The sequence below is a fragment of the Symphalangus syndactylus genome, chromosome 4, assembly GCF_028878055.3.
Source record: "Symphalangus syndactylus isolate Jambi chromosome 4, NHGRI_mSymSyn1-v2.1_pri, whole genome shotgun sequence".
NCBI classification, from domain to species: domain Eukaryota; kingdom Metazoa; phylum Chordata; class Mammalia; order Primates; family Hylobatidae; genus Symphalangus; species Symphalangus syndactylus.
The window spans coordinates 136,622,475-136,642,851 of record NC_072426.2 but is presented as its reverse complement, the minus strand read 5'-3'; the positions used below and the strand labels follow the sequence as shown (position 1 = coordinate 136,642,851).

At 38.8% G+C, this 20,377-nt stretch overlaps 2 protein-coding genes across 8 annotated transcripts in view; one reads left to right on the top strand and one right to left on the bottom strand.

Annotated features, from left to right (window-relative positions):
- Nucleotides 1-2,479, bottom strand: part of NPY5R (neuropeptide Y receptor Y5) — a 10,430-nt gene extending 7,951 nt beyond the window's left edge. For all 5 annotated transcript variants that reach the window (XM_063638343.1, XM_063638344.1, XM_055276301.2 and 2 more), the window contains exon 1: nt 51-2,479. The gene's annotated coding sequence lies outside the window, so the exon portion shown is untranslated. The remainder of the gene's footprint in view (nt 1-50) is intronic.
- Nucleotides 1-20,377, top strand: part of NPY1R (neuropeptide Y receptor Y1) — a 20,675-nt gene extending 298 nt beyond the window's left edge. The window contains exons 1-4 of one of the 3 annotated variants that reach the window (XM_055276305.2): nt 12,491-12,659; nt 13,494-13,630; nt 17,635-18,484; nt 18,584-20,377. In XM_055276305.2, the coding sequence (XP_055132280.1) occupies nt 17,786-18,484; nt 18,584-19,036 (1,152 nt within the window). In that variant the 5' untranslated portion in view covers nt 12,491-12,659; nt 13,494-13,630; nt 17,635-17,785 and the 3' untranslated portion in view covers nt 19,037-20,377. Of the gene's footprint in view, nt 1-11,742; nt 11,858-12,490; nt 12,660-13,493; nt 13,631-17,634; nt 18,485-18,583 lie in introns of those variants that run through there. The other 2 variants (XM_055276304.2, XM_063638345.1) reach the window with 2 other exon arrangements.

Sequence of the window (20,377 nt, the reverse complement as noted above, 5' to 3'; positions counted from 1 at the left end):
CAGGCATACCCGGCGCGAAAGGGGTTGGCGGGGGGGGCGGGAGCCCGTACCTCGGGGCGCCCCGGCCGCTGCAGGCCCTGGGCTCCCGGGAGCGCGGCCCAGCGCGATCACTCCTGCACCCCGGCGGTGGCGGCAGCAGCAGGAGCAGGACCTGGAGGCGGCGGTGGGGAAGAGGAGGCGGGGGTTTAACGGCGTCTCGAGAACACGTGACTGTTCCGGGGACCCCCGAGACCCTGCTCCAAGGCGCCTGCTCCGCGCCAGCCTCTTCCAAAGCCGGGGGCCGGGGGCATCCCAGACCTACGCCGCTGTTTGGGCGCTCTAGGGAGAAGCCACAGGGCCCCGGGTTGTCGTCCCTTCACCCTGGCCTCGGGTCCAAGGCCGACCAAGTTAACTTGATGGGCAAATCGAGTTTTGCCGGTCCAGCCCCCAGCCCTGTGTAATGAACTCTGAGAAGTCTTGGACTGGTGTGAGGATGGCTGTGCCCCTAAGTTCTTAGTATTCCTGAGGACAAGCTTCGAGTCTCAGGTTTTATCTTTGTTTGCGGTGGGGGACGGTGGGGGGTGGTGTGGTGAAAAGAAGAAAGAAAAAAGAAAAACAAAACACTGCTCTTCCTTTGCACCTTTTTGAAGTAAGGAAGAGTGGAGGTGGGGAGGCTGACCCAATGTTCAGGAGAGGCAACGGAGTCTGCGGTAATGAGCCCAGCAGAATAGAAGGGAAGTTTCCCCACTCCGAGGAGTGGCAGCTGTGGGTGTGGGCAAGTGGCAGGAGCAGGAGAGTGAAGCTGAAATGAAATTAACGCTGCTCAAGGCTATATTCAATAGCAAAGAGAAGACAAAGGGCTAAAAACGAATTGTCATAGGTTAAAAAAAAAAAAAAAAAGACGAGAAAAAAGCCCACACAAAAGAAGAAGAAAAAACCTGTCCTTCTGTTCCTTCTCAACACGATTTCCATCCCTAATGTTTCCAAATCTGTATTGCGCAGGTTTGCTTTATTTTTAGCTAATCATTAGTTGGCAGGTACTTTAGGCGCGCGCGCGTGTGTATGTGTGTGTGTGTGTGAGAGAGAGAGAGAGAGAGAGAGAGAGAGAGAGGGAGAGAAGGGAGAAAAGAGACATTGGGTAGATGTCCATGTGTCTTTGGACATAGCTTTACCATGACGAAGGGTGTAGTTATTGTACCCTTTAATACTGAGAACTATTATGTAACAGACAGCATCTCCTGCTGAGTAGAGTCCTGTGGGATAAACCAAAGAGAACTGTGCCCCTTGGGAGCAATGTGACTTGTAATTCTAACATCTGGGGCAGACATCGCTGTTACACCAGAGGTCAAAGAAAATTTTTTGTGTGCCCTTTCTGCTGAATTTCAGCATTCAATACTCAGGGGATCTGTATAGATTGCCATTTCATCAGTCAAAGAGTCATCCAAGAGCTTTTAAAGAACTCAAGTAAACACAGTTCCTGTTTTATTCTTCTGTGTGTTATTTCTGAAATATTAATATATTCTCCCCAAAAGCTTAACAGAATAGGCCGTCTGAGCAGGCACCTGGGATTCTGCAGTAAGGAGCAGGGGATGAAAGTGTCAAGAAGGGATGACCTTGAGAAAATAAGGCTTGTTTTTCAGACTTTCTTAACTCCACCGTCTCTGTGGTTAATGCAGTACACATTGCCACATAAATTTCTATCCTTCCGTCTCTTGCACAGTCATAACATGTACACTTCAAATACACATTGTCTTTAAAACAACTTCCAAGTGAACCCCATTGTGACTTTCAAAACACTAGTCTATGCTACAGGCTTCTGTATATTGAAAGTATAAAACAAATCTTACTTTTTCTTTTCCACAAATTTGTTTTCTATTTTGATGATAGGAACCTTTAGGTTGAAGTCACTGTTATTAGAGTGTTGAAAATAAAAGGCCACCTGCCATTGATACAAAGATTCTAATTAACCTGGCTATTTTCCCTTTCCACTGCACCCACAAACAAGCAAGTCTCAAAAAAGGGAGTTGGCATTTCTTCTTTAAATACACGTGACAATACACAGTATTAAGGACACCTGGAGTGGACAAGTTATTGAGAGTTTTTTTTGTTTTGAGGAAATTATAAATTTACAAATTTAAGCAATATGCTACATAAAGAGGAAGATATGAAGATAACTGTGTTTTTACCTTTAAATTTCCCAGGGGGGATTTGAGACTGATCATCATTACTCTTTGTGGAACATAATAATTTTATTTTTATTTTATGGAGTAATATTTTAGCAAAGGAGAATACCAGAACAGAAATAGTAATGTCCACCTCTGTTTTATGTATTTTTCCTACTCACTATTTATAAAATGCTCATTTGGGAAATTAAGTTGGAGTTTATGCATGTTACAAAATTAAACTGGCTATTGCCCTGTTATTACAGTTCATTATCAGTTACAAACGAAAGTTTATCTATAAAGGTAAAAGTTAAAGGTCACTTGGGACTCCTAAGACAAATTATTGAGCAATAAAACAGTCACTCAACAATTCCTGGGGTAATATTTTGCTGAGGAACATGACTGTGGTTTTTGTCAAAGCTACTGTTGCCTTTTAATAACAGCTACTATTTGTGGAAAGCAATTACTAAAGTGCTTTGGTATAATCTCAAATGATATTTGACTTTGATACATTAGTTACAGAAGTAGTGGGGTAAATAAACTAGAGAAAACAGTGTTATTTTACCTTATGCATTTATTTCTCTGAGAATTTCGTTGTATTCCTTAAGAGTAAATGTTTCTTCATCCACTTTTTCTATCATGGTAAATTTAAATCCTTAATACTTAAAAGATGTGTTATCAAAAATATTTTATGATGCTCTATGCTGCATTGATTTCTTTGGAATAGTAATAATTTGTCATAGAAATCAATATTTAGGACTTCAAATGAGGAGCTAACTTCTTCTTATGAAATACATGATTTTTTTTGAACAAAAAAAAACCCAAAAGCTATTGAAAAAAAGTTTAGTCCAAAGTATTGCGTACATTGAGTCCATTTCCCAGGCAACTTAACGATAATTGTGAGGTCCTACGGAGGCATCGTTAACATTTTATTGACTTCTGATAAACACTATGCTCCTTAAGCAACACTTTATTTATCCTTTTGATGCTCTAATGATTAGACCATAAAACAGTGACTGATTTTCAGAAAGAATGTATAATTCTTTTTACTAGCAAATATTCATGTTAAAAATACATACACACATAGATGTGATACAGATGTATTTTATATGTTCATGTATTACGTACGTATTTTTATAATAGACACTTATCAGAACACCTGAGTTGTAGCCAGGCTTGATCTCAAATTAATGGTGTGGCTTTAGACAGGCACTTGATTTTTTAGTCTTCATTTTCTTTACTGTAAAATGAAATATTTTGAATCGAAGATCTGGAGTCCCCTTTGAGACCTGACTACTTACGACTTTATGCCATTAATGAGCATTCATTACAAACATATGTGTAGAAAAATCATCTTTTTAGATCTTCAGAAAAATGTGATAGCCATAGGCATTGTTTATTTTCCCTCTATATTAAAATTTACAAAGAAAATGCTGATGCTAAAGTTTTCCATTATTATTGGCACATTCCCTTCTCTGCAGCTAGTATTAACTATATTTCATTTATTCATTTCAAAAAGTTATGGCTGTCTTACATATCAGTACTTTATTCTTTAATTATGTTGTTTTTCAGTTTCTCAGCACAAATATGTATATATGTACAAGAAGAGAGCATGGATTCCTTTGACAATATAACATTTTATTATGTAAATCCATATATAGGCCATACAATTATTTCCTTTTGTAGTTCAAAACTCCTCTGAGAAAAGATAAGTATCCTGTAATATTTTTTAAAATGTTTCCATTTCCTATCTATTTTTTGTAGTTAATATTTTAAATCTAATTATAAGTCTAAATATAGCTTTACTATATTTAAGTGGAAATGAAAGGGAAACGGTTTGTTTATTTTTGGTATATTGGTTTGTTTTAATCTTTAAAAAGAATGTTTACAGAACTGTTCAAAGCATAAGCCCAGGATCAAAAGTCGAATGATATACTCTTCAAAATGTATGTTACCACATTCTTAGTCTTATCATTCTCACAGGTAATACAGCTATTAAAATATGTTATTGAACAGGTAGAAAAAAATATGAGACCATTCCTCAAGTAGACATTATAAGCATTTTCAAAGGAAGTAGGGTTCATATTCAAGTTTATACCTAATAGAGGAGGCAGAGCTAACACATAAGAATATCCAAAAATATGAGGCAGATCATCAGAAGGAGTGTATTAGTAAGCAAACTATGCATAAAATGTATATGCATAAAGTAGCAATCATCCATCATAGCTGCAAATGCTGAAGACACTTTTTTAATGTTTGAGATGAACAAATGGGCTTGATTTGTGATATTCAAAATTTTTGTAGTCCTACCCTATTCCTAGTTTTTCAATCTTTCAACAAAACTTCTTCAGTATCTTATGATGTGTTAGATACCCTTCCAGGCTCCTAAGTTTAAGAGATGAAAAAAAAACCAGTCACTGTCAGTAAGAAATCAGAGTATAGTTGTAGATATGTGCAGCTACATAATTAATGGCAATACAATGTGATAAGTTCTGCAATTGAAATAGGCTCTAGGTTTATTTCTTATTTATATTCCTGGGTAATTCATTTTCAAAAATAAACTGGGGATGTAACAGAGGGCTTTATAGCTGAGAAGACACTTGAACTGAAATGTGAAGGGTTGGTAAGAGTTAAACAGGCAGATGGAGGGGATAGAGAAGCCAGAAGTGTTGTAATAGCATGAAGGTGAGAGAGTGTGAGGCATTCAGAATCATGTAAATGGTTTCGTATGACTGCAGTGTATAGGGTAGAGGATGATACTGAAAATGTTGATTAAAAAGGATGTCTTTGGCCCTTCACTTGAGACATCTGGATGGAAAGCAGCTAAAAGATTTAAACTGGGAAGCTGATATGACTGGATGGCTCTGAAAGAAGCTGATGGATTTAGACTATTTAGAAGAGAAATAAGTAGAGCTTGATAGAGGTGAAAGAAAACAAGTGAGAGATATTTAGGAGGTAAAATCAATGGCAATCTGAGACCAGTTGGATTTGTGAGTGAGAGTGAGAGACAGGGGAATACGTGGGACGATTCTTAGGTTCTGGCTTGAGGGAGAAGAATGACGCTGCTGATCAGGTCCGTGAGCAGAGAAGCACAATATCCAAGGAAACCTGAGAGGGATCTGTGCTTTTGGTAAAGATTGAGGGTTATGTACATGCAAGCATGTAGTTGATAGCAGAGGGTGTATTTGTGTGTTAAGAATGAAAAAAGGAGAAGATTAAGATTGGGATCTCTGGTGGATTCTGGTAATTTGGGGGTTGGTCAAGGAAGAAACAGGACCACTAAAAGCACAAGTTTATTTGGGTGGCACTTGTAGGAGGTTGCATGACAAGAGTAGTCCCTTTTAGCAAGAGAACTTCTAGAGACAATGATGTGGGGCTACCACCTAGAAGGGGCTGAAGGGGAAAGTAGAGAGGAGACTTACATATCTGGGTGATGTCACTCAGCAGCAAGTTGGGGAGCCTCTGGGTCAGAGTCCTCTGAAGGGAGCTGTGGTTTGGTGTCTTTCACAGCTACAAGATTTGTCTTATCTATCGTTAGCAGATGTTGGGTGGAGTTTCATGTGGCATTTAAGAAGGTAGGCTCTAAATGGGCTAAAATTAATTTGTTTTTGACTATATTTAGAGCAATTAGATGCGTGAGATTTTGAGGTGGTGCTGGCAGGCTTTGGGCTAAGGGCCTTAGCCTGCTGTGAAGAAGCAAACAGTATGGGGACCATTTTAGGCCATCACCCACGGGCCATCTCTCGCCCATCTACATAACAGGATCCTAGGGGGAAAAAACGCCTAAGAAGTAGATGGAAATAATAGACCTTGGGAGAGGTGACTGAGCAACAGCCAGTGAAGAAAAGCCTGAAGTGTGGAGTTGGTGAAGTCAAAGGAAAAAAAGATTCCAGAAACAGTGGATGCTCAATTGAGTCCATTGCTACATAAAGAATAAATACAAGAAAGTCTGAATTGTGTTCATTGGCTTTGATCATTAGTGTCCTGGGCAGAAACAGTTTCAGGTGGGTCATATTTGAGGAAAAAATGAGGTGACAGTATATGTACCTTATCCTCAAAAAAGCTTGCCAGGGAAGAGAAGCAGCTAGGAGTTACTATGAGAAAGAGATGAGCAATTTTGTTTTGGTCTTTATTTTAGTCCTAAGCTAAGAAAAGTGAATTGTTGACTAAACAGGTATTATAGTTATTTTGTTGTTGTTTAACAAACCTTCCTCAAACTTAGTGGAATACAACTCATGGATTTTATGCTCATGGACTGTGCGGTGGGACAGCACCTCAGAGGAGCAGATTGAGATGGCTTGTCTGTCACATGGTGCTTGGGGCTTCAGCTGGGAAACCTCAGCGGGACAGGCTGACTCAAAGCCTGGGGTTGAAACAGCTGAGTTGGAGAACTATTGCCAAAAGGAGGGACTTAAAAGTTAGAGGGTAAATACCCTATGGCCTTTAATTATCCCAAAAAGAAGGAGTCCGTTGAGACTGAGGGTATGAGGTAGGAGGCTGGGAGAGGGGTGGAATTTCAAAATAGCTTCTAAGAGGAGAGAGATTGGTAATCACCCAAGCCAAGGCATTTCTGGGCAATATTTAAGGCTCAATGAAGTTTTTGAATTTGTAGTTGCAATAATCTGCACAGTTGAGTTTTAACCTACATGCTATGCTAGTGGAGAGTGGCAGCTAAACAATCTCATAAGATCAGATGGGTCATATTATACCATTGACCATCCTTAGATATGCGTACTCTTTCTAGATGTATTTGTATCTGGGGAAAGGAAGCAATAGCTAGACCTTAAAGGAATGAAAGGAAGATACTTACCTTAGCAAAATGATGCCTCAGAACATTTCATGCCACTTTTGCATGCACCTGCTTGTGCTATTATGTAGGTGTACAAAAAAAAAACAACTTTCTCCTATTTATTTGTTTATTTAGAGATGGAGTATCACTCTGTTGCCCAGGCTGGAATGCAGTGGTGCAATCTCAGCTCACTGCAACCTCTGCCTCCCAGATTCAAGTGATTCTCCTGCTTCAGCCTCTCGAATAGCTGGAATTACAGGCGCATGCCACCACGCCTGGCTGATTTTTACATTTTTAGTAGAGACAGGGTTTCACCATGTTGGCCAGGCTGTTCTTGAACTCCTGACCTCAGGTGATCCACCCGCCTCGGCCTCCCAAAGTGCTGAGATTACAGGCATGAGCCACCGCACCCAGCCTAACTTTCTCCTTTGTTTAGAAAAAATTATACCTTCATAGCTTTTCTTCATAGGCCAAGTCTGATCTATTGACATTGGCCATCTGAAATGTTGTGCTGTGAGAAAGTCTAACGCCAAGCTTGAGATTTTGGGGAGCGGGAGTCAGGGACAAGACGAACAATTAGAGATGTTTGTCACAGATGATGAGAGCCGTTGTGGTGGCATTCACACTTATTCTTTTTACCAGCTGTTTTTATTTTGTCTCTTCAAAAGAAGATACGAAGGGAATAGTAATAATAACAATTAAAAACAATAATAGTAACAGTGGCAAAGCTCCTTTCATTATATCATATAGTAAAAACATAATTTTATGGTTTTGTAATATAACATTACACTTTTTCTTTTAATGTCTAAAGGGTATCTGACAGTATGAGGCATGCAGAAAAAGATTTGGCCATTTACTAAATTTTAAGATACTACTTGTCTAGAGCCTTATTGTGACAGTTTTTAAAAATGCCCCGAAATATGCAGCCCATGTAACAAAATGAGAACTTTACTGAAAGGCATTCACGTTTCAAATCAAGATCAAGAGAAAATCCACAAATAGTATTGTGTGTTTTCTGCACAAAGGAGATCATTGAATTGTCTGTGCACTTGTATACTCACATTTTTAACTAAATTAATCATCACTTTTTTTCTGCTAGTTAATGCTCTCCAAAAGTCAGATGAATAAAATGACTGTACTGACTATTTGATTGTGCTGATTAAGTCAAAACTCTTTACCAACTATATTTCATTGGCTTTAAGATGTGGGCTTAAAAAGCATTTTAGTATTTTAATATTCATTTGCTATTGATGGGATGCCATTGCTTTACTGAAAGCATTTTTTTTCTTGGTGGTCCATAAAATAAAATTGTGCCTTACATTCCTGGGCATCAAAGATCCAAAGAAATGCAGCAGGTAAGTCACAGAAAGAAGGAAAATCCTGACACAAAATCAATTCACAGAATATGAACTGATTCACTGAGGTGCTTCATTATAGTTCTACCCCCATGGAATTACCCCCTTATCAATGTCATACATTTTAGTTTTCACGTGTAGTATTAACCCCTATTATGTTTCTTCTGACAATTCATGATAATTTACCTGTATCAAGGCCTGATAGCATTTCAGAAACTTTAACCCATGTAGCAGAAATTCCTCAGAAGACTAGTAAAGTAATTAGTGTGTTTCAATTCCAGTAGCAAGCATATTGTCACACTTTTATTTAAACGGTTACTGAATCATGGAATTTAAAGGCTGAGCCAGGCCATAAGTTTGTTCCATTGTTTAGAATACAAAACTTAGATTTACAGAAATTTAATGAGTAGATCCTATCCCTCAGTTTATATCACACAGCAAGACTGTTGTTCAAGAGAACATGATAATAGGCCATTAATATAATTCCCCTTGATTTATAGGTCAGGCTGTTATGAAACTACAGAAAGAAATATACAGAATTAAAGAAAAAATTCTCCCTAGCAAAGATGAAGTTTTATCTAATTTGAATCCCAGATAGGAAAGTGTGCAGCTGATTATTCACTGAAGAGTAGAAAAATAAATGACCTTAAAATTGGAATGAGGAAACTCTTTAATAAATATTTTCTAAGAAATTCAAACTACTTTGCATATTTTAAATCTTTTATAAGATCACATTATTGGAGAATTTTATGTTGTGTTTGGCCATTGGACTATGCCTAATTTCTCTATTTTTCACATTGGAAAGAATCCTAGTAAATGGTATTCCTAAAGAATTATATAATTTTGCTGTTGAGCATTTCTTTTTTTTTCTTTTTTTTTTTTTTTTTTTTTTTTCCTGAAACAGAGTCTTGCTCTGTTGCCCAGGCTGGAGTGCAGTGGGGCAATCTCGGCTCATTGCAACATCTGCCTCTCGGGTTCAAGCAATTCTCCTGCCTCAGCCTCCTGAGTAGCTGGGATTACAGTTGCACACCACCACACCTGGCTAATTTTTGTATTTTTAGTAGAGACGGGCTTTCACTATGTTGGCCAGCCTGGTCTCGAACTCCTGACCTCATGATCCACCTGCCTCGGCCTCCCAAAGTGCTGGGATTACAGGCGTGAGCCACTGTCCCCAGCCACTGTTGAGCATTTCAGAACTTCTCTTTGTATCATAAAGTTGTCATAGAAAAGAGTCTTTGAAACCAATGATCTTTCAAAGATTGGTATTTGACATTAATAACTCAAGAATGCAGTTTCACAAATTTTCCTTAGGGAGAACACTTCATAAAAATTGAGTTAATAAAATGATAAAATACAATGGCCATAATAGTTTAGACCTCTTGCAGACATGCCTCATTAGTATTCTTAGGAAATAGAGAAAGCATAGTACCTGAGTCCAAATTATATTCTCAAGTCCAAAATATTTGCTGACATAATAAAAGTTTCTATATAAAAATATATTCTTAGTAGAGAATTAAATTACTTCATTTGTAATTCTTACAGCAGGCTAAAGATAGCCAATTTGATGATCAAAACCATGGGGAAAACTTCCAAGAACAGAATATAGGCCGGGCGCAGTGGCTCACGCCTGTAATCCCAGCACTTTGGGAGGCCGAGGTGGGCGGATCACCTGAGGTTGGGAGTTCGAGACCAGCCTGACTAACATGGAGAAACCTCATCTCTACTAAAAATACAAAATTAGCCGGGCGTGGTGGTGCGTGCCTGTAATCCCAGCTTCTTGGGGGGCTGAGGCAGGAGAATCACTTGAACCCGGGAGGCGGAGGTTGTGGTGAGCCGAGATCGTGCCATTGCACTCCAGCCTGGGCAACAAGAGCAAAACTCCGTCTCAAAAAAAAAAAAAGAACAGAGTATGACTTAAGGCAATAGAGTAGACAGAGGATGCATAGAAACCTGAATGAATATTAGTTATTCTTCCCTGAAAGAGTTGAAATTCCTAAATTGTGCCTTGGTAAAAATTATTGTGCCTCAGTTAAAAAAAAAAGTATGTGTGTGTGTATATGTGTGTGTGTATATGTAAATGAATCTGTTATGTTGTCATTTTACTCTGATTTTTATATGTATGCTTATATCTGTTGTTATACACTAATAGTACAATCATTACATAATCATGACATTTTAATTCTTGATTACAATGCCTTTCCAACTATATAAAAATATGTCTAGTGACACATATTTTGGAAAGCTTTCTTGGAAAAACATCCAGAAATTGTGTTCATCACTATATAAATGAGCTTATATTGAACCTTAAATATGTTTATTCAGCCTAACAATCAGAAAAAGAAAACGTTTTTTAACAGTATAAAGTTCAGATGAGTCCATTTGTCTTGGAATTTTATTCTGATTTTAATTAGAAGAAAGACTGCCATTAGAATTGTTTTGTAATGAAATCTTGATAAATTCTCTGGACAGTGCCCTATCTCTTTATTAGAAAGAGTTCTTATTTTTAACACTTTTATTTGGAAGAAGTTCCCATTTGCATCAGTTCATCGTCTACATAATTTGTGCGTGTGTGTGTGTGTGTGTGTGTGTGTGTGTTTACAACTTTGACTTTTGAAACTAGAATAGAATCAGGTAAGACATCTAAGATCAGTGTGTCAGTAATTGGCCTGAATCATCGGGCACCATGATGGGGTTGGCCGCCTTCAACGTACTCGGTGTACATTCTATTTTTTTCTTCATAATGTTCAGTACTGTAGTACCAATCACCAGGAAAATTGCATTGACTCTTTTCGACCACCAGGGAAATATTCAGCTCATGGTTCTCCCCAAAAAAACTAAAAAGCTGCCAAGCGCTGGGAACAAACCTGACTTAATGCATTTTCTCAGTGGGCCAAAGAAAGGAGGGCCGATTGACTGCTTTGACTTTTTAAACGTCTTCTCTTTGTTCACTTATAAACTGAGGAAAACAAATTCTCGGCACTGGCGTGAGAGTTATTTGAGCGTCACAAAAGAAAGCAAAAGAAAATATTAGTGCCAATATTGTGGCGAATTTCATGTTTCCCAGCGAGCCCTTTGATTCCTGGTTTGGGCTGGCGCTCGAGCTCTCCAACCGGGTATGACTTCGGCCACAAGATGGCACTGACCTGCAAACAAAGAAAAGCACAGTGGCACCGACTTTTTCAAGCCTCGGGAAACTGCCCTGCCTTCCCCCGAGTCAAGGACTGTGGGGATTAGGGCTTCCTTTCCCCTGCGCGGGGCGTCTGTGTCGAATAATGTGTGGCTTCTGTTGGATTGCTTTTCTTTCCAAAATTCCTAGGCAATGCTTCCCCGAGGTGTGCACCTTTGTGAGGTGTTTGTGGGGTTGGGGGAGCTTCAGGCGCTACTCGCGGGACGCCGTCACGTGATCCGGGATGAGGTGGAGTTCGGCTTTAAGGAGGCGTCTCTTCCTAGCTTCATCAATCTTTAGGATCTGAGCAGGAGAAATACCAGCGGATCTTCCCCACTCTGCTCCCTTCCATTCCCACCCTTCCTTCTTTAATAAGCAGGAGCGAAAAAGACAAATTCCAAAGAGGGTAAGTTGCGAGTTTATGCCTTTCCAGAGACTTCTGCGAAATCTCTCATTGACAAGGTGAAGGATGAGAGGGGAAGAAAAACGATGCGAGTGTCCGAAACTGGCTCTGGGGGACCAAGGTGGGGTCTCCAGTGCAGGCAGGTCGCAGGTTGCTCCAAATCACCGGACGGTTCGCGGGCTCCTGCCGAAGGGTATGGGGCCGACGCAGGTGAAAGGAGAGGGTACCCTACGCGGAGTTCGGGCTTTCCCACCACCTGCTCCCGGGGAATTTCTGGATGGGGATCCAAGTTGTCCTCTACCCAGGTTCTCTTTAAAAGGCCGAGGCACTGGGAAGGCGCCCAGTTCGTCTATCCCGCACCCGCTCCTTTTCCTTATGTGTCTTGAGCTGGCTGGAGGCGCTGGCTCTGGCCGCACCGGAGTTTTCGCGGAGTAACTGGCTGGGATGAGCCGGAGAAGGGTGGGCTTGGCGCATCGCCCAACGTCGCCCGGGTCCTGCGGCAGGTGTCGGGCTGGGAGCTGGCGGAGGTGGGAGTGGCCTTCGGCGCAGACCCCAGCCCACCCCCACTTGCGGGTTCCGCGTGTCTCGGCTGCAGTCGAGCCGCGCACCGCAGTACCGGGCGCTTCGAGTGTGGCGCTGCGCCCAGATAGACATCCGAAGCTTTTAATCATCGGAGTTCTAATCAGGGAACTCTTTAGCTCTTTCTTTTAGAAAAGTAATGATGGAACGGAACGTGGCTGGGTTAGGAGATTGGCAATGGACAGGAGGTAGAGGTGTCTTGATAGGGTGTGCCGTTGGTTCCCAGGTAGACTGGAGAGATGAGAATGTTTTAAGATCTGATGTTGGGCCAAAGAGATAATTGACTTCGGTTTGGGATCTGCTTGTTTTTGGTTGTTTGTATCTCTTCTCTTTTGCCAGTCTCTTATCACTGGTAGAAAGGTTTTCTGAGAGAGAGAGAAAGAGAGAGAGAGAGAGAGTGTGTGTGTGTGTAGTAGGGAGTCAGGAATGGAGTAAATTTCGGGCGATTCACCTAGTTACACAATATGAAAAAGGTGGGTGGGTAAGCGTCCCAACAGGAATTTTGACTGAACATGTCCCATTTCCCATTTCGTTGTTTGATAATTTCTGGAACACAGGAAAAACCCAGGGCAGAGGAGCAAAAGAGAGTGTGTTTCCATGTACACACACTCACACTCACACACACACAGAGCACGCATTGCTTCCCCCACTCCCCATCCTATGAGAAAGCATGACGGGCGGGATGGCACACACAGGCAGGGGACATGTGGAGCTTGTCTGTCAGGTCTGGAACAGAAAAGCAGTAGCTGTTTGTTCTCGACCCTGGGCCGGCTCTCTGGCGAAGCAAGCGAGGGAGCAGAAAGCTAACCCAACAAGGTTCCCCACCCAGGACTAGACTGAGTGCCCTTCCGTGACTACTACTTTATTAGTCTTTATTGTCTTAAGGCAGCAGTCTGTTGAAGAAGCCCTCCCCAGCAAGGAAGGAGCAGAGAATTATGTAATTCATTTAGATAAGCTAGCAGTAACTTTGGGAGGCTGTATGTAACAAGGCTGACGTTTCTTTTCCAACACAAGTGAGGTGAACAGCCAATCCTGAGTATTTGAAAAAATTTATCTGCAGCAGGTTATGATCAGGGAGCTGTATTTTCAAGTAGTAACAGCACTGCGAAGAGCAAGCAATGAAAGGCCAGCATTCTAATTGGAAAGAAAGAAGAGGAAATTTCCCTCTGCAAGGGGGCTAATTTGCCAACTGGTGATGTATGTAATGTCTGTGTTTTGTCTCTATATGCACATGGCAGCTACACTGAGATTTAACAGTCTTTAATTTTTGCAGTTTCTGTAGCTGCATAGCTTATTTTACAAATTATATTAGAATAGTAAATATCAAATTATTTTCTTTTGCAAAGATAAAGTATGTAAATTCTCTCTTAGTATTGTTATTTTCTGACAGTTATTCTTTCTTGAAATTACACTAAGGTAAACTGAAAATACACATTTTATCCAATGCAGAATTGGTTTACAAAACTGGAATAACTATCAAATGTGCACTTAGTAAAACAGGCTTGAAAACACCTTAAAAAAATCAAGTTTTCATTTTCTCTGTAGCTAAATTAACTTCTACCCAGTAAGAAAAATGCTTCCTCATTGGGCATGCGTATTAAATACAATTTCAAAGGTATCAGACTAGAGTTTCAGTACATTTACCTGAACTCATCTGTAAGAAAGCTATGTTTGTAGCCTGTACTTTGCAATAATTTAATATCTGTGTGAATTCTTACATGTATTCATTTTTGCCAAAATCAGTCAGTGGATAGAATATTTCTGTTTCTTTTCCTCCATGGTATACATCTTGGTCTCTGTCCCTATTATTTCTCGCCAAAATTATTGCACTAGCTTTCTAATGAATCTCCCCATTTCTTCTCTTTCCTTGAGTGTGTTGAAAACAGCAGCTAGAATAGTAATTTTAAATCAAAAGTAATAAACTTCACACCTTTGCCAAAGACTCTCCAGAGGCTCCCCAGCTCTCTCAGGATTATAGACAAAGACCATTAAAAAAAAAAAGGCTCTACAGTCTGTACCCCCCTCTTTAGCCTTCCCAATTAATTTCCTAAGAGTCCCTCCCTTATTTATCCTACTTCTTATTGCTACTTAGCACACCAGTTACACACGGGCCTTAGGGATTTTTGTTCTTTCCATATGGGATGCAATCCCTGAGATACTTGCGTAGCTTCCCTACTCACCACTCCTCTCAGGTCTTAACTTACATGCCTTCTCCTCAGTCAGAGGCCATCTTTTACAGTCAAGTAATAAATTGCAGCTCCCCCAAATCCCAGTTTCTCTCTCTTTTTTTTTTTTTTTTTTTTTTGCGACGGAGTCTTGCTCTGTCACCCAGGCTGGAGTGCGGTGGCCTGATCTTGGCTCACTGCAACCTCTGTCTCCCAGGTTCAAGCAATTCTCCTGCCACAGCCTCCCGAGTAGCTGGGACTATAGGTGTGCTCCACTCTGCCTGGCTAATTTTTGTATTTTTAGTAGAGACAAGGTTTCGCCATGTTGGCCAGGCTGATCTCAAACCCTTGACTTCAGGTGGTCCGCCTCGGCCTCCCAAAATGCTGGGATTATAGGCGTGAGCCACCTCGCCCGGCCCCAGTCCCTCTTTCTTGCTTTGTTTTACTTCATAATACTTATTATCGTCTAGCATACTATATCTTTTACTAATTTTTTTCTTGTCTTTCTCTGCCCACAAGACTAGAAACTCAGTGAAAAGGTCACATTCTCTCCAGTAAAACCATGCCTAACACAAAATAAATGTTTAATTAATATTTGTTGAGTGAATAAATTTTCTTTCAGAAATAATTTTTTTACATAAAGTGTAACATTTTCCCCTATATACATGACCTAGGAGTGCGGCTGTTGTGATTAGCATACATTTTGCCTGTTCAAGGACTATGATGGAATTGAGCTATTGATGTTAGGATTAATTTACCCAAGAACCTACTATTCCAACCATGCATCAGTTATATCAGTCAACACAGTTTTATTCTAAATCTAATATTTGCAAGGTACTATGAAATATGCACAATGCCTACCTCAAAGATGTTATATTAAAAATGAAAGGAGCCAACTAAGGATTTTAGGGACTAAATGGTGCTTTGAAAGATGGGTAGAGTTTGGATTGGTGGTGGGAGAGAGAGAACACCCAGCAAGAGGAATGGCAGAGGTGGAGATGCAGAGCTATATTTGGTAGACTGTGAACAGACTCACCTACCTAGAGCAGTGTATTCACATTGGGATTATTAGAGTAAAGTGTGGACAAGAGGTATAATGCAGAGGTCTTAATGTGTCAGGCTGGGGAATGTACTTAGTATTCTCTCTCTCATGTGTCTCAAGCCAGGGTCCTCATTCACCTGTTGGTACTTGGTGACAAGGATAAAAAGCTTTTCCCTACTTTGCTAGTTTTACTTCAAATAACGAAGGGAAACTTATAATTAATTGATAAGTCGTGTTAAATATCTCTATAGCAACTTACATAGGAAATATGATGCTAAATTTTCTTGAATTCTGAAAATAAGAGATTTCCAAATAATTTGAAGTTATTACTGCTCCTTTGAGATTGTTTTCAAACTCTGACAATCACTGATCATTCTCTCTGCCTTTGAAATTCTTGAGAGAAAAAGTGTGGTTATTACATAAGTATTAGGGAGTCATTACAGGTTGATGCATAGAGAAAGAGAGAGCCACGTTTCTAATAACATTCATACCTGAAATCATTCCATTACCATTCTTTAATAGTTTCATTCTGACTTCATTGTAGCAACCCTTACTTTATTCTTCTTAAGTTTTTAAGGCCAAATCATGGTTTCATGATAAAAAAAAACCTCATGTTCTAGAAAGCAAAAAAATTAAAGGAAAGGTTTATTAGAGGCATTAAGTAAAAGGCAAATGCATTTCTTGTTCATTAAGTTTCTTATCTTTCTTTCAATGGAGGTAACTCTGCACAATTTTCTTTATTGGTCTTATTTAAGAAAGAAAAGAATGAAATTCTGTTTCTTAATACAAGCACGATGGCCTGTTAATTAACATAAGAAACCCCATCTCACATATTTACTGAGTAATCTAGGGAATATCAGACTTATTTTTGAAAAGGATTTTTTAAATAATTTCAAACTTTTTAAAACTCTACAAGTCTGTGATTTGTGTTGTTAATAAGAGAAAAATATATCACAAAATGCTGTGAAAAATCAAAATTACAACTAAAATCTAGATCCTTGCATTGGACACACATATAGTCTGGTGGGTAGGGAAGATATTTACATAAATAATACCTTAGAAATCCTTGAAAGCTTCTAACACATTAATAAAATAACAGATTCTTAAAGTTAGAATCTCCTACACAATATAGGAGCGCTCTGAAATGGTCTTTCATATGGTGGTTATAAAATTTGTATGTGGAATACTTGCTAGATTTGCAGGCAAATAATTACATTTTATCAAACTTTTGTTCCTCACAACGATGTGATTTAAAAAAATAATGTGCACCTCTTGGTCCTACTTTTAACTTGTACATATAATTAGATGTAACATTCTAAGCTCAACACTGTGTTCTACATGCTACTCATTAAAATACGAGAAGACATTCTTGTACCATTCCTACTAAGTATTTTCTGGATTAAACATTGTCTAGTCTCTCAATAGTCATTCATGGCAAAGTTTTTTGATGTTTCACTGTAGTGATCATCTTTTGTTGAATATACTTGTGCTGAATAACATCTGCCCTAAAAAGCAAGCAGTCCAGCGTATGTATGGTGGAGCTATTGCTACAACTTAACCTTGACACTAATTCTTCCATTTCTATAGCATATGGAAGAATTAGGTAATTTATTTGGTTTTGCTTTGTTTGTTTATTTTTCTTATGTTTTAATCTGTGCATTAAGTGGTTTCTATACATTCATATTCTTACAATGTTTAGGAATGTGCTGTTATTACTGTTTATATAAGACTTGGGGCATAAGATTTATATATTCCTTACTAACTTATAGACCATTATGTTTTACTAAGACTTGTTCTGTAAACAAGTCCAATTAAAATTTTTTTTCTTTATGCAGTATGTTTTCACTATTTCTGCTATTTTAGAAAGATGTTTACAAGATTACATTTTGTTTATTTATTTCAGTGTTTTCACTTTAAAGAGTTCTATGAGTCAGAAGTCATTTTGACTGCCCTCAATAAAATTAGTAATGCAATTGGTCATTTTCTCTTTACAGATTGTTCAGTTCAAGGGAATGAAGAATTCAGAATAATTTTGGTAAATGGATTCCAATATGGGGAATAAGAATAAGCTGAACAGTTGACCTGCTTTGAAGAAACATACTGTCCATTTGCCTAAAATAATCTATAACAACCAAACCAATCAAAATGAATTCAACATTATTTTCCCAGGTTGAAAATCATTCAGTCCACTCTAATTTCTCAGAGAAGAATGCCCAGCTTTTGGCTTTTGAAAATGATGATTGTCATCTGCCCTTGGCCATGATATTTACCTTAGCTCTTGCTTATGGAGCTGTGATCATTCTTGGTGTCTCTGGAAACCTGGCCTTGATCATAATCATCTTGAAACAAAAGGAGATGAGAAATGTTACCAACATCCTGATTGTGAACCTTTCCTTCTCAGACTTGCTTGTTGCCATCATGTGTCTCCCCTTTACATTTGTCTACACATTAATGGACCACTGGGTCTTTGGTGAAACGATGTGTAAGTTGAATCCTTTTGTGCAATGTGTTTCAATCACTGTGTCCATTTTCTCTCTGGTTCTCATTGCTGTGGAACGACATCAGCTGATAATCAACCCTCGAGGGTGGAGACCAAATAATAGACATGCTTATGTAGGTATTGCTGTGATTTGGGTCCTTGCTGTGGCTTCTTCTTTGCCTTTCCTGATCTACCAAGTAATGACTGATGAGCCGTTCCAAAATGTAACACTTGATGCGTACAAAGACAAATACGTGTGCTTTGATCAATTTCCATCGGACTCTCATAGGTTGTCTTATACCACTCTCCTCTTGGTGCTGCAGTATTTTGGTCCACTTTGTTTTATATTTATTTGCTACTTCAAGGTAAGAAAACTTTTTTTCTATCATTTCCATTTTTACCTTCTTTACATAGAATTCCTCATCAAATGAGTGTTTCTATTTAAACTTTTTTTTCTTCCATAGATATATATACGCCTAAAAAGGAGAAACAACATGATGGACAAGATGAGAGACAATAAGTACAGGTCCAGTGAAACCAAAAGAATCAATATCATGCTGCTCTCCATTGTGGTAGCGTTTGCAGTCTGCTGGCTGCCTCTTACCATCTTTAACACTGTGTTTGATTGGAATCATCAAATCATTGCAACCTGCAACCACAATCTGTTATTCCTGCTCTGCCACCTCACAGCAATGATATCCACTTGTGTCAACCCCATATTTTATGGGTTCCTGAACAAAAACTTCCAGAGAGACTTGCAGTTCTTCTTCAACTTTTGTGATTTCCGGTCTCGGGACGATGATTATGAAACAATAGCCATGTCCACCATGCACACAGATGTTTCCAAGACTTCTTTGAAGCAAGCAAGCCCAGTCGCATTTAAAAAAATCAACAATGATGATAATGAAAAAATCTGAAACTACTTATAGCCTATGGTCCCGGAGGACATCTGTTTAAAAACAAGCACAACCTGCAACATACTTTGATTACCTGTTCTCCCAAGGAATGGGGTTGAAATCATTTGAAAATGACTAAGATTTTCTTGTCTTGCTTTTTACTGCTTTTGTTGTAGTTGTCATAATTACATTTGGAACAAAAGGTGTGGGTTTTGGGGTCTTCTGGAAATAGTTTTGACCAGACATCTTTGAAGTGCTTTTTGTGAATTTATGCATATAATATAAAGACTTTTATACTGTACTTATTGGAATGAAATTTCTTTAAAGTATTACTATTAACTGACTTCAGAAGTACTTGCCATCCAATACTGTCATTAGATTGGGTCATCTTGATTAGATTAGATTAGATTAGATTAGATTAGATTAGATTAGATTGTCAACAGATTGGGCCATCCTTATTTTATGATAGGCATCATTTTAGTGTGTTACAATAGTAACAGTATGCAAAAGCAGCATTCAGGAGCCAAAAGATAGTCTGAAGTTATTCAGAAGTGGTTTGAGGTTTCTGTTTTTTGGTGGCTTTTTTTTTTCACCTTAAGGGAGGATTTAATTTGCTCCCAATTGATTGTCACTTAAATGAAAACTTAAAAATGAATAAAAAGACATACTTCTCAGCTGCAAATATTATGGAGAATTGGGGCACCCATAGGAATGAAGAGAGAAAGCAGCTCCCTAACTTCAAAACTATTTTGGTACCTGACAACAAGAACATTTCAGAGTAATTAATTTAATAAAGTAAATTAGTATTGCTGCAAATAGTTACATTTATTTGAATTGATGGTCAAGAGATTTTCCATTTTTTTTAGACTGTTCAGTGTTTGTCAAGCTTTCTGGCATAAATATGTACTCAAAAGGCATTTCCACTTACAATATATAGAAACACAAAATGTGTTTTCCATACAGCAGTGCCTATATAGTGACTGATTTTTAACTTTCAATGTCCATCTTTCAAAGGAAGTAACACCAAGGTACAATGTTAAAAGAATATTCACTTTACCTGGCAGGGAAAAATACACAAAAACTGCAAATACTTCATATAGCCCATTTTAACTTGTATAAACTGTGTGACTTGTGGCGTCTTATAAATATTGCACTGTAAAGATTACTGAATAGTTGTGTCATGTTAATATTCCTAATTTCATGTATCTTGTAATCATGACTGAGCCTCAGAATCATTTGGAGAAACTATATTTTAAAGAACAAGACGTACTTCAATGTATTATACAGATAAAGTATTAAATGTGTTTGATTTTAAAAGGGCGGACATTTTATTAAAATCAATATTGTTTTTGCTTTTTCTGA